The sequence below is a fragment of the Mauremys reevesii genome, linkage group 10 (genome assembly GCF_016161935.1).
Source record: "Mauremys reevesii isolate NIE-2019 linkage group 10, ASM1616193v1, whole genome shotgun sequence".
In the NCBI taxonomy this organism is placed as follows: Eukaryota; Metazoa; Chordata; order Testudines; family Geoemydidae; genus Mauremys; species Mauremys reevesii.
This window is the reverse complement of record NC_052632.1, coordinates 54,558,274-54,572,014: the sequence shown is the minus strand read 5'-3', so window position 1 is coordinate 54,572,014 and position 13,741 is coordinate 54,558,274. Positions and strand designations below refer to the sequence as shown.

General features: G+C 44.7%; 1 protein-coding gene across 8 annotated transcripts in view; it reads right to left on the bottom strand.

Annotated features, from left to right (window-relative positions):
* NPRL3 (NPR3 like, GATOR1 complex subunit) overlaps positions 1-13,741 on the bottom strand; it is a 115,900-nt gene that overhangs the window by 10,147 nt on the left and 92,012 nt on the right. For all 8 annotated transcript variants that reach the window (XM_039492698.1, XM_039492697.1, XM_039492696.1 and 5 more), the window contains one exon: positions 9,396-9,588. In XM_039492698.1, coding sequence (XP_039348632.1) covers positions 9,396-9,588 — 193 coding nt within the window. The remainder of the gene's footprint in view (positions 1-9,395; positions 9,589-13,741) is intronic.

Below are 13,741 nucleotides of genomic sequence, written 5' to 3'. Positions count from 1 at the left end.
ATTTGTAGTGTGGCTACAACAAACAATGTGGCCTTGTCCTTCCCTCCCTCCCCTACCCCACCCAGGCTACTTTGTCAGGTATCTCAGTTCTTTTTTAATTAATAAAGAAAGAATGCTTGGTTTGAAAACAATAGTGAGTTTATTTCCTTTGCCAGCTGTGATCTAACTGGGGAGGGTGGTTGGCTTACAGGGAATTAAAATCAACAAATGTGTGTTTCTCCTTGATGCAAACTCACCCCACAACTCTCACCCGGTAGCCTGGCCAGTCATGAAACTGGTTTTCAAAAGCCTATCTGATGCGCAGCATGCCCAGCTGTGCTCTTCTAATCGCCCTGGTGTCTGGCTGCTCAAAACCAGCTGCCAGGCGATTTGCCTCAACCTCCTACCCGCCATAAATGTCTCCCCCTTACTCTCACAGGTATTATGGAGCACATAGCAAGCAGCAATAACAATGGGAATGTTGGCTGCGCTGAGGTCTAACCTAGTCAGCAAACAGCGCCAGCAAGCTTTCAAACATCCAAAGGCACATACACCCATAGACTTTAAGGTCAGAAGGGACCATCATGATCTTCTAGTTTGACCTCCTGCACAACGCAGGCCACAGAATCTCACTCACCCACTCCTGTAACAAATCCCTGACCTATGTCTGAGCTACTGAAGTCCTCAACTTGTGGTTTAAAGACTTCAAGATGCAGAGAATCCTCCAGCAAGTGACCCGTGCCCCACACTGCAGAGGAAGGCGAAAACCCCCCAGGGCCTCTGCCAATCTGCCCTGGAGGAAAATTCCTTCCCGATCCCAAATATGGCGATCAGCTAAACCCTGAGCATGTAGGCAAGACTCACCAGCCAGACACCCAGGAAAGAATTCTCTGTAGTAACTCAGATCCCACCCTCTCTAGTGTCCCATCACAGGCCATTGGGCATATTTACCGCTAATAGTCAAAGATCAATCGCCAAAATTAGGCTATCCCATCATACCATCCCTTCCATACACTTATAAAGCTTAGTCTTGAAGCCAGATATGTCTTTTGCCTCCACTGCTCCCCTTGGAAGGCTATTCCAGAACTTCACTCCTCAGATGGTTAGAAACCTTTGTCTAATTTCAAGTCTAAACTTCCTGATGGCCAGTTTATATCCATTTGTTCTTGTGTCCACATTGGTACTGAGCTTAAATAACTCCTCTCCCTCCCTGGTATTTATCCCTCTGATATATTTATAAAGAGCAATCATATCTCCCCTCAGCCTTCTTTTGGTTTGGCTAAACAAGCCAAGCTCTTTGAGTCTCCTTTCATAAGACAGGTTTTCCATTCCTCGGATCATCCTAGTAGCCCTTCTCTGTATCTGTTCCAGTTTGAATTCATCCTTCTTAAACATGGGAGACCAGAACTGCACACAATATTCCAGATGAGGTCTCACCAGTGCCTTGTATAACGGTACTAACACCTCCTTATCTCTACTGGAAATGCCTCGCCTGATGCATCCCAAGACCGCATTAGCTTTTTTCACAGTCATATCACATTGGCGGCTCATAGTCATCCTGTGCTCAACCAATACTCCAAGGCCCTTCTCCTCCTCTGTTACTTCCAGCTGATGCGTCCCCAATTTATAACAAAAATTCTTGTTATTAATCCCTAAATGCATGACCTTGCACTTTTCACTATTAAATTTCATCCTATTACTATTACTCCAGTTTACCAGGTCATCCTGATTTTCCTGTATGATATCCCAGTCCCTCTCTGTACTGGCAATACCTCCCAGCTTTGTGTCATCCACAAACTTTATTAGCACATTCCCACTTTTTGTGCCACATTCTACCACCATTCTGCACTTGCTCAGCCTATAGTTGAACTGCTCCTTACTACTGTCCAGGCTGCCTATGTACGGCTTCATGAGCCATGGGAGCAAGGGGTAGGCTGGGTCCCCAAGGATAACTAATGGCATTTCAACGTCTCCAATTGTAATTTTTCTGGTCTGGAAAAAGACAGTTACCTTTTCTGTAACTGGTGTTCTTCGAGATGTGTTGCTCATGTCTATTCCACAATAGGTGTGCGTGCTGGCCACGTGCACCGGTGCCGGAAGTTTTTCCCCTAGCAGTACCCGTAGAGGGAAAGCGCCGCCCGCGATCCCTGGAGTGGCACCTGCCTGGCGTGGTATAAGGGGAGCTGCACGCTTCCCCCACCCTCAGTTCCTTCTTGCCAGACAACTCCAACAGAGGGGAAGGAGAGTGGGATGTGGAACGGACATGAGCAACACATCTCGAAGAACAGCAGTTACGGAAAAGGTAACTGTCTTCTTCTTCGAGTGATTGCTCATGTGTATTCCACAAGAGGTGATTCCAAGCTGGAGGTGGGTAGGAGTTCATAAGTTCCCAGGATGGAGGGCAGCCCTGCCAAACCCAGCATCATCCCTGGTCTGGGGGACGATCGCATAGTGCAAGGTGAACGTGTGAACCGAAGACCATGTGGCGGCCCTACAAATGTCCTGGATGGGTACGTGGTCGACGATGGAGCAAGGCCTCCCTCTCCAGACCCCCGAGAAAGGAGCTGGTGTAATTCCATAATAGGTGCAAACTCCTAGTGCAGTCAGTGCACCGGAGTAAACAGCAACTTGCACCAGTGCAGCATAATCCAATTTGAAAGCAGGCTAGGCTGCACCAGTCCACAGCACAGGTTCCATCAGTGCAGCACATAGAGGTTTGTACCAGTGCAGCTACATTCATGGCCTAAAACTCAATGCAGACAAGACCCTCCTGTCCTGGCTTTGTAAAGCATGGGAGTACATTTATGGGGCCCACATAGAACCTAGGCTCTAAGTTCCTGGGGCAGCAACCTTGTCTTTTGTCTCTAAACAGCTGTACATTGCTGGTGGTGTATAAATAGAACAGGACTACAGCATAGTCCATAGCAAAAAGGCTTCCACCTCCTCTCCCCATCTCTCCATTCAAGGGAGCAAATTCTTGGAAATGACTCTGCCAAGTGGCTTGTAAGAGGCAGTGAACTGACAATAAAGCATTAATCGGCTTAGAAAGCACTACCTGATGTTCAAGGAAAGAATGTCCCTAATACATTACAGACCTAGCTCAAAAAAGCTCCTCTGTATCTGAACTTTACTCTTGGAATAACCTTCCACCTCTCACCCACTCAATACTTAGAAAAAGAATTTGGAACTTAATCCTCATCCGATGCCCATGGGGCTAACCTCTGTCAAGCTATGTTATTCCATGTTCTGTTTAAGGTGTCTGCCTTCACTAGAGACATCCAAGTACTGGCTGTGCATAGTAACAGACAGGCACAAGTTCTGTGATGTATTAAGCAGAAAGCAGCAAGTACTTCAGAGACAATTGTCATAGGAAAATTTATAAGGACCAAAATGTATTGCTCTTCTAAAAATAGGCACTCTCTTTGTATGCATCCTGAACTATTCTCAGGAGGGCAGTTACAGTACATTTAGTATGCTACTAACTATGCAGTTACAGTAGGAGCTCATGCTGGGATACTGACAAACACAGCAGAGTTCTGTTTCCCACAGCATGAGACTCATCATCATGCACCACCCACAGTTAAAAGTTAAGTGAAAAGCAGAGTTGACCCAAGACCCCTGAAAGAGGAACCATGTGTGGAGTAAACGAAGTATCGCTTTGCTCACTGTCTCAGCTCCTCTCTGATGTCCTATATTTATGCACTCAGTGGTGGGTACAGAATTGTGCACAGGGAATCACATAACGATCATTTTGGTCTCCTGATTTGTAATCGGAAGAGGGGAAGTGAACAACAAAGAACTCTGAGTGATGTCATTTACAGACTCACGGACGGTGTGTAATCAGTAAATCACATGACGGTTGTGATCATTCTGCAGGACAAATCATATTTTTACACTTCAGCATCCAGACAGTCAAGAAAGTATGTCTCTGCTGTACCTTCTCATCTCCTCAGCAATAATTTAGGAGTGGTTATTCTGGGATATAAAATTGTGTGTTTCTACCCATATTGATAATGGAAGGAAAAATGGAAACTCCATTGACTGCTATTGATTGCTTTGCTAAGGAATCTGATGTACAAGCAAACTGAAATATAACCAAACTCTCCTCCTCATCAAACATCTGCATGACCTGGTAGTCACACCCTCTGACTTCCTGAAGAAACCAAAGTTGCTTTTGGCATCTGCAAATCATGAGCTATCAAAGAGCCCCTCCCCAAGACCAGTTCAGCAGGCCAAAAGGGTTCTAGATGGACAATCAGAAAGATAAGGGGTTTCATTATACGAAATATGATAGATTAAGAAGCTTTATTTCATGAGAACATAAGGACATAAGAAAGGCCGTACCGGGTCAGACCAAAGGTCCATCTAGCCCAGTATCTGTCTACCAACAGTGGCCAATGCCAGGTGCCCCAGAGGGAGTGAACCTAACAGGCAATGATCAAGTGATCTCTCTCCTGCCATCCATCTCCATCCTCTGACGAACAGAGGCTAGGGACACCATTCTTACCCATTCTGGCTAATAGCCATTTATGGACTTAGCCACCATGAATTTATCCAGTCCCCTTTTAAACATTGTTATAGTCCTAGCCTTCACAACCTCCTCAGGTAAGGAGTTCCACAAGTTGACTGTGCGCTGCGTGAAGAAGAACTTCCTTTTATTTGTTTTAAACCTGCTGCCTATTAATTTCATTTGGTGACCCCTAGTTCTTGTATTATGGGAATAAGTAAATAACTTTTCCTTATCCACTTTCTCAACATCACTCATGATTGTATATACCTCTATCATGTCCCCCCTTAGTCTTCTCTTTTCCAAGCTGAAGAGTCCTAGCCTCTTTAATCTTTCCTTGTATGGGACCCTCTCTAAACCCCTAATCATTTTAGTTGCCCTTTTCTGAACCTTTTCTAGTGCTAGAATATCTTTTTTGAGGTGAGGAGACCACATCTGTACACAGTATTCGAGATGTGGGCGTACCATGGATTTATATAAGGGCAATAATATATTCTCAGTCTTATTCTCTATCCCCTTTTTAATGATTCCTAACATCCTGTTTGCTTTTTTGACCGCCTCTGCACACTGCATGGACATCTTCAGAGAACTATCCACGATGACGCCAAGATCTTTTTCCTGACTCGTTGTAGCTAAATTAGCCCCCATCATGTTGTATGTATAGTTGAGGTTATTTTTTCCAATGTGCATTACTTTACATTTATCCACATTAAATTTCATTTGCCATTTTGTTGCCCAATCACTTAGTTTTGTGAGATCTTTTTGAAGTTCTTCACAATCTGCTTTGGTCTTAACTGTCTTGAGAAGTTTAGTATCATCTGCAAACTTGGCCACCTCACTGTTTACCCCTTTCTCCAGATCATTTATGAATAAATTGAATAGGATTGGTCCTAGGACTGACCCTTGGGGAACACCACTAGTTACCCCTTTCCATTCTGAGAATTTACCATTAATTCCTATCCTTTGTTCTCTGTCCTTTAACCAGTTCTCAATCCATGAAAGGACCTTTCCTTTTATCCCATGACAGCTTAATTTACGTAAGAGCCTTTGGTGAGGGACCTTGTCAAAGGCTTTCTGGAAATCCAAGTACACTATGTCCATCGGATCCCCCTTGTCCACATGTTTGTTGACCCCTTCAAAGAACTCTAATAGATTAGTAAGACACGATTTCCCTTTACAGAAACCATGCTGACTATTGCTCAAGAGTTTATGTTTTTCTATGTGTCAGACAATTTTATTCTTTACTATTGTTTCAACTAATTTGCCTGGTACCGACATTAGACTTACCGGTCTGTAATTGCCGGGATCACCCCTAGAGCCCTTTTTAAATATTGGCGTTACATTAGCTAACTTCCAGTCATTGGGTACCGAAGCCGATTTAAAGGACAGGTTACAAACCTTAGTTAATAGTTCCGCAACTTCACATTTGAGTTCCTTCAGAACTCTTGGGTGAATGCCATCTGGTCCCGGTGACTTGTTAATGTTGAGTTTATCAATTAATTCCAAAACCTCCTCTAGTGACACTTCAATCTGTGACAGTTCCTCAGATTTGTCACCTACAAAAGCCAGCTCAGGTTTGGAAATCTCCCTAACATCCTCAGCCGTGAAGACTGAAGCAAAGAATCCATTTAGATTCTCCGCAATGACTTTATCGTCTTTAAGCGCTCCTTTTGTATTTTGATCATCAAGGGGCCCCCACTGGTTGTTTAGCAGGCTTCCTGCTTCTGATGTACTTAACAAAATGTTTTTTATTACCTTTGGAGTTTTTGGCTAGCCGTTCTTCAAACTCCTCTTTGGCTTTTCTTATTACACTCTTGCACTTAAGTTGGCAGTGTTTGTGCTCCTTTCTATTTGCCTCACTAGGATTTGACTTCCACTTTTTAAAGGAAGTCTTTTTATCTCTCACTGCTTCTTTTACATGGTTGTTAAGCCACGGTGGCTCTTTTTTAGTTCTTTTACTGTTTTTCTTAATTTGGGGTATACATTGAAGTTGGGCCTCTATTATGGTGTCTTTAAAAAGGGCCCATGCAACTTGCAGGGATTTCACTTTAGTCACTGTACCTTTTAACTTTTGTCTAACTAACCCCCTCATTTTTGTATAGTTCCCCCTTTTGAAATTAAATGCCACAGTGTTGGGCAGTTGTGTTCTTCCCACCACAGGGATGTTGAATGCTGTTGTATTATGGTCACTATTTCCAAGCGGTCCTGCTATAGTTACCTCTTGGACCAGCTCCTGCGCTCCACTCAGGATTAAATCTAGAGTTGCCTCTCCCCTTGTGGGTTCCCATACAAGCTGCTCCATGAAGCAGTCATTTAAAGTATCGAGAAATTTTATCTCTGCATTTCGTCCTGAAGTGAAATGTTCCCAGTCAATATGGGGATAATTGAAATCCCCCACTATTATTGTGTTCTTAATTTTGATAGCCTCTCTAATTTCCCTTAGCATTTCATCATCACTATTACTGTCCTGGTCAGGTGGTCGATAATAGATCCTTAATGTTATATTTTTACTAGAGCATGAAATTTCTATCCATAGAGACTCTATGGAACATGTGGATTCGCTTAAGATTTTTACTTCATTTGAATCTACACTTTCTTTCACATATAGTGCCACTCCTCCCCCTGCATGACCTGTTCTGTCCTTCCGATATATTTTGTACCCCGGAATGATTGTGTCCCATTGGTTGCTCTCAGTCCACCAGGTTTCTGTGATGCCTATTATATCTATATCTTCCTTTATCACAAGGCACTCTAGTTCACCCATCTTATTATTTAGACTTCTGGCATTTGTGTACAAGCACTTTAAAAACTTGTCCCTGTTTATTAGCCTGCCTTTTTCTGATGTGCCATATTCTTTTTTATGTGACTGTTTATCATCTGATCCGGCCCTTACATTATACTTTTCAGTCCTCTGCTCCTGACTATAACCTGGAGATTCTCTATCATTAGATTCTCCCCTAAGAGAAGTCTGTGTCCGATCCACATGCTCCTCTGCAGCAGTCAGCTTTCCCCCATCTCCTAGTTTAAAAACTGCTCTACAACCTTTTTAATGTTTAGTGCCAGCAGTCTGGTTCCACTTTGGTTTAGGTGGAGCCCATCTCTCCTGTATAGGCTCCTCCCATTCCAGAAGTTTCCCAAGTTCCTAATGAACATGCACTCCTCCTCTCTACACCATCGTCTCATCCACGCATTGAGACTCTGAAGCTCTGCCTGCCTACCTGGCCCTGTGCGTGGAACTGGGAGCATTTCTGAAAATGCCACCATAGAGGTCCTGGATTTCAGTCTCTTCCCTAGCAGCCTAAATTTGGCTTCCAGGACCTCTCTCCTACCCTTCCCTATGTCATTGGTACCTACATGTACCAAGACCACCGGCTCCTCCCCAGCACTACACATAAGTCTATCTAGATGCCTCGAGAGATCCGCAACCTTTGCACCAGGCAGGCAAGTCACCATACGGTTCTCCCGGTCATCACAGACCCAGCTATCTACATTTCTAATAATCGAATCTCCCATTACTAACACCTGCCTTTTCCTAGAAACTGGAGTTCCCTCCCCCGGAGAGGCAACCTCAGTGCGAGAGGCAACCCCAGCACCATCTGGAAGGAGGGTCCCAACTATGGGAAGGTTTCCCTCTGCTCCCATTGACTGCTCTGCTTCCCTGGGCCTTTCTTCCTCCTCAACAGCACAGGAGCTGTCTGAGCGGAGGTGGGACAATTCTACAGTGTCCCGGAAAGCCTCATCAACATACCTCTCTGCCTCTCTTAGCTCCTCCAGTTCCGCCACCCTGGCCTCCAAAGTCCGTACATGGTCTCTGAGGGCCAGGAGCTCCTTGCACCGACTGCACACATACGCCACCCGCCTACAGGGCAGGTAATCATACATGCTACACTCAGTGCAATAATGAGAGCAGAACAGTAATAGCCCAGACCCAATTTCATAGAATTTTCAAAAAAGCATTCGATCAGAAGACACTAGATTTTTTTTTTTGGTGTAGGTTTTGTGGACACCTAGCCACGGATGGGGACAGAGTTCTCAAATGGCCAAGGTATTTCCATCTGAGTGGACATCTCAGAGAATCCACATTCTCTGAAACAGTGGGATGCTGCCATCTCACAGTTAAACAAAAGGAGCAGCAGAGGCATACTTTAGTGCAGGACAGTAACTACATCTGCAGGATTCAGGAATTCCCTACAAAACATCCATGATCTCCACTGGTCCAGTTGCAGAGAACTCTGCAGCACAGAAAGCAACTATTTTATTCCCACAGTGGTCTCTTTGGGATACTTGAGTACTACTCTCCTAGCTACACATGCCAGGGGAGATCCAGTCAGGGATGACTGGGTGATCTAGAATGTATAAGAGGACCTGTAACACTTCCCCTGGGCCATTCCTTTCTCCACAAGTATGAAACCCAGTGAGCGCTAAATTCCAGTGATGCCACTGTATTTTCAAATGCTTTTAAAAACCATTACTTAAAGATCTCTGGACATGCTAACAGGCCTGTAACTACACCATGCGCATGCACACACCAGGGCCTCTGCTTTGAGGCTCTCTTTAGCTTGTTTTCAGGCTATGCACATTCCATTTTGTGTTCTCAAGAGTGAGACTCTCAGAACCACACAAGACACAACTGGTGGGCAGTCAGACTTGAGACTGCTCTGCCCATCAGAGGGTCTCAGAGCCTTTACATACATCCAGATCTTAACAACAAAATATTCTTGGGGAACTAATTAAAAACCCGGCCAATAGCTAGTGTCAGACACCAACAAGCACTGGTGAAGAGGTCACCGTGGGAATAAGAGCCAGAAATGTAATCTTCCAAGATGCTCCCTCACCCGCCCTCCCTACAGTGCTAATGCGGAGATGAATTGCAAAGGGGGAATGAGAAAGGAGGTTATATTCTCCCTACCTTGCAAACATGCGTAGATCCTCAGGATTCTGTGCAGCAGGGACATTGAGGATAGCTTCCCGCTCGTGTTCAGACAAACTCGCTAGCAGGTTCTCAGTCATTCGTTTATTCAAAGGGGAGTCACCACCAGGTATCAGCTCAGCACTGGAATTATCCATACTAGGGCTTGTGAGAGTCATATCATCACTACTGGCTGTAAAATCAGAAATAATATGCTGCTGTGAAGAGTGCAAACTAGCAGGCTCCTTCTGCCCCCTCCTTCCAAGCAAACTAATCAGCTTAAGTGTAGCAAAGAAAGGGGGCTTGGAAACATGACAAGGGGACTGCCTGCAAACAATTAGATGAGGACAGGAAATTTGGTTCTCTTGGCCAATTTGTTGTTTGCAGACAAGTGATGGGTAATCTGGGGCAACATACAAAATATTATTGGGACATCAGGATTTTCTTGAAAATAGGGACTGCACAGCTATCCACACATTTTCTGGCCAGATGGCGGACTCCTTGCAAATGCATCCAAGGCATGCTGCCTAGGAGGTAAGTTTTATTCCCAGAAACTGAAACTATGATCTAAGGGGGGATATGAGAGAAGTCTACAAACTCATGAATGGTGCAGAGAAAGTGAATAGCGAAGTGTTATTTACTCCTTTACACAACACAAGAACCAGGGGTCACCCAATAAAATTAACAGGCAGCACATTTAAAACAAACATAAGGAAATACTTCACACAATATACAATCAATCTATGGAACTTGTTGCCAGAGGATGTTGTGACGACCAAAAGTGTAACTAGATTTAAAAACAGCAAAGAATCCTGTGGCACCTTATAGACTAACAGATGTTTTGCAGCATGAGCTTTCGTGGGTGAATACCCACTTCTTCGGATGCAAGCAGTGGAAATTACACACCTGCCCCTGGAAATTTCCACTGCTTGCATCCGAAGAAGTGGGTATTCACCCACGAAAGCTCATGCTGCAAAACATCTGTTAGTCTATAAGGTGCCACAGGATTCTTTGCTGCTTCTACAGAACCAGACTAACACGGCTACCCCTCTGATACTAGATTTAAAAAAAGGAGGTAAGTTCATGGAGGAATAGCTATTAGCCAAGAGGGTCAGGGATGCAACCCCAAGCTGTGGGTATCCCTACACCTGTGGCTGACAAAAGCTGGGACCAGATAACAGTGGATGGATCAATCTATAATTGCCCTGTTCTGTTCATTCCTCTGAAGCACCTGGCACTGGCCACTGTCAGAAGACATGATACTAGGCTAGATGGACCATTGGTCTGACCCAGTAGAGCCATTCTTATGATCTGATATGACTGTTAGAGTGATTAAATACAGAAGCAGAAACATCGTATCTAATGAGCTTTATAAACTGGTGATGTATAGTAAACAAGATGAAACAACAACATGTGGAGGAGTGGGAAATAAATACACGAGACTACAAATAATAAACAGTGCTGGCACTGGCATTGGGAAGTTACGAATGGGAACTGCTGGGACAGGGTTTGCATTCCTTCTTTAGCATTGGGAAAACCCCAGAGCTAGTGCCTCATGCCCCCATTTTCCCCTAAGGGCCAGGCTTCCAAGCCCCAGGGCTTGGCTACACTGGAGAGTTGCAGCATTGGTGGTGGCTTTACGGCGCTGCAACTCACTCACCGTCCACACTTGCAAGGCACATACAGCGCTGTATCTCCCTGGCTACAGCGCTGGCTGTACTCCTGCTCTGCCTGGGGAATAACGACTGCAGCGCTGGTGCTGCAGCGCTGGAGTGCCAGTGTAAACACTGATTAATTTTACTGCGCTGTAACTGACCTCTGGAATTTTCCCATAATGCTTTTAACTAAATAACTCTCTCTGTTTTGTTATGATGCCTCTCTTTGTTTTGTTGTGAACTCGGGGCCCGGAGCTGCTTATCTAAAAAACAAACACAGCTCCTGTTTGCTGTGAATGAGGCAGGCAGGGGGATGAATATCCACAGCCTAGTGTTTGCTTGAAGAGAGAAACAGCACGGCGGGGTGGGGGTGGGGGGGAAGGGAGTCTGTCAGAGCAGCTGCTTATCTGGTCTTCAGGCTATTTGCATTTAAGAGTGAATGAGGGGTCGGGGAAGTGGTCAGAATTTGCAAGGCAGGGAGCATGAACGAGGAGGTGAGAGGAGCCGAGGGTTGCACTGATATCTCCTTGGGCAAACTTAAAAGAAAGGAAGGGATCGGAACTTGCAAGGTAGGGAGCACAGTGTCAGCTCCAAAAATCCACTCTCTCTCCCCCACGCTCCCTGTCACACTCCACCCCCCGCCCCTCTTTTGAAAAGCACATTGCAGCCACTTGAACGCTGGGATATCTGCCCATAATGCACCACTCCCAACACCACTGCAAATGCTGCAAATGTGGCCACACTGCAGCGCTTTCCCTACACAGCTGTACGAAGACAGCTGTAACTCCCAGTGCTGCAGACCTGCAAGTGTAGCCAAACCCCCAGACTAAGCCTCCCATGATCATGATGCAGAGAGATCAGTCCATAAGGAGATTTGGGGACATGAGGTATGTGAACTACTCTCATGGGGCACTGTGATGGCTTAGGCAGACACAGAGATTAATGTTAAACAGAATGAAACATTTTGTTTTGATTTCCCTGGTGGAAAATAGAAACATTTCAACAAAATCAACATTTCTCCTGTGGAAAATTTCAATTCTGGAGAAACCACATGTTCCCTGAAAAACTTGGGCAGAAAACTCCCAGACCACTCTAGTTTAAACAACATGAAGTGACAATGAGAAAAGTAGAGCAGGTGGGAAGGTAGGTACAGGCAGAAGAGGTGGTCAAGGAAGCTATGCTGCAATCACAGAACTACCTGCTGGGAGGAGTTATAAATACAACAGTTATATATGACTGTCCTTAAAGATGCCTAGCAAACAAAAAAGAAAAACTGAGTTTATCCATCATTATAAAAGGGAAAAAAGGGGCAAAGAAAGCCTCAAAACTTCCTCCTACCCCCACACTAAAAATTCACTTGTTGCCTTTTGTTTTTCCCAGATGACTACTGATAACTGGAGAACCAGGATTATGGCATTAAACAAGCCATGCAAGTGAAACCTAAGAAACTGTATTTATTCAGACTGTTTAAATCTCTGCTTTGGTTAAGTTTAATAGCTATTTAACTCCAACACTTGAAGGAAGTCCTTTTTGATAAGATCCATTATCCCAACCCAGAGAAAGCTATAACACAATCCAATGGCTGGAAGTTGAAGCTAGACAAGTTCAGACTGGAAAGAACACACAAATTTTTAACAGTGAGAATATTTAACCATTGGAACATTTTTACCAAGGGTCGTGGTAGAGTCTCCATCACTGACCATTTTAAAATAAAGATGGGATGTTTTTCTAAAAGATCTGCTCTAGGGATTATTTAGAGAAGTATGATACAGTGTGATACAGAAGGTCAGACTAGATAATCACAAATGGTCCCATCTGGCCACAGAATCTATGAAACGCCTTCAACTGAGAGCCAGTCCATACTAAATGTCAAAGAAAGACCAGACATTCCTGGTACTTAAAAGATTAAAACACACACACACACACACACACACACACACACACACACACACACACACACACCCTTTAAAGATCCCTTCCATCCAGATCTTCTTTATACAGCACAGAGATAAAACAGGGGCAGATCGCCATTCTTTTCATTTGCAATTACCTTTAAACCGAAGAAGTGAGCCGTAGCTCACGAAAGCTCATGCTTAAATAAATTTGTTAGTCTTTAAAGGTGCCACAAGTACTCCTGTTTTCTTTAAACCAGTGTTTCCCAAACTTGGGACGCCGCTTGTTTAGGTAAAGCCCCTGGCGGGCTGGGCCGGTTTGTTTACCTGCCACGTCCGCAGGTCTGGCCGATCACGGCTCCCACTGGCCGCAGTTCACTGGTTGCAGCTCCCATTGGCCTGGAGCAGTGAACCGTGGCCAGTGGGGGCCGTGATCGGCCGGACCTGCGGATGCAGCAGGTAAAAGAACCAGCCCAGCCCGCCAGGGGCTTTCCCTAAACAAGTGGTGTCCCAAGTTTGGGAAACCCTGCTTTAAGCAGGTAAATAAAAAGGCACTAAGCAATCGTAAGAGATTTACGAACTAATGGACTCAAAATTTATCAATTAAACCTCAAAGCATCAGGTTAAAAGGACAGTTATGAATCCCATTTAAAATTACTGAACAAGGAAATGCAAAACTAAACCCCACTTCCCCCTTTAGCTCTTCTGGCTAGGCATAGGTATGACAGCGAACTCACAGCATGCACTGCACGGAGACCCCATGTGGAGAGTGAAAAATCTGAGTTCGACCTTAAAGTAA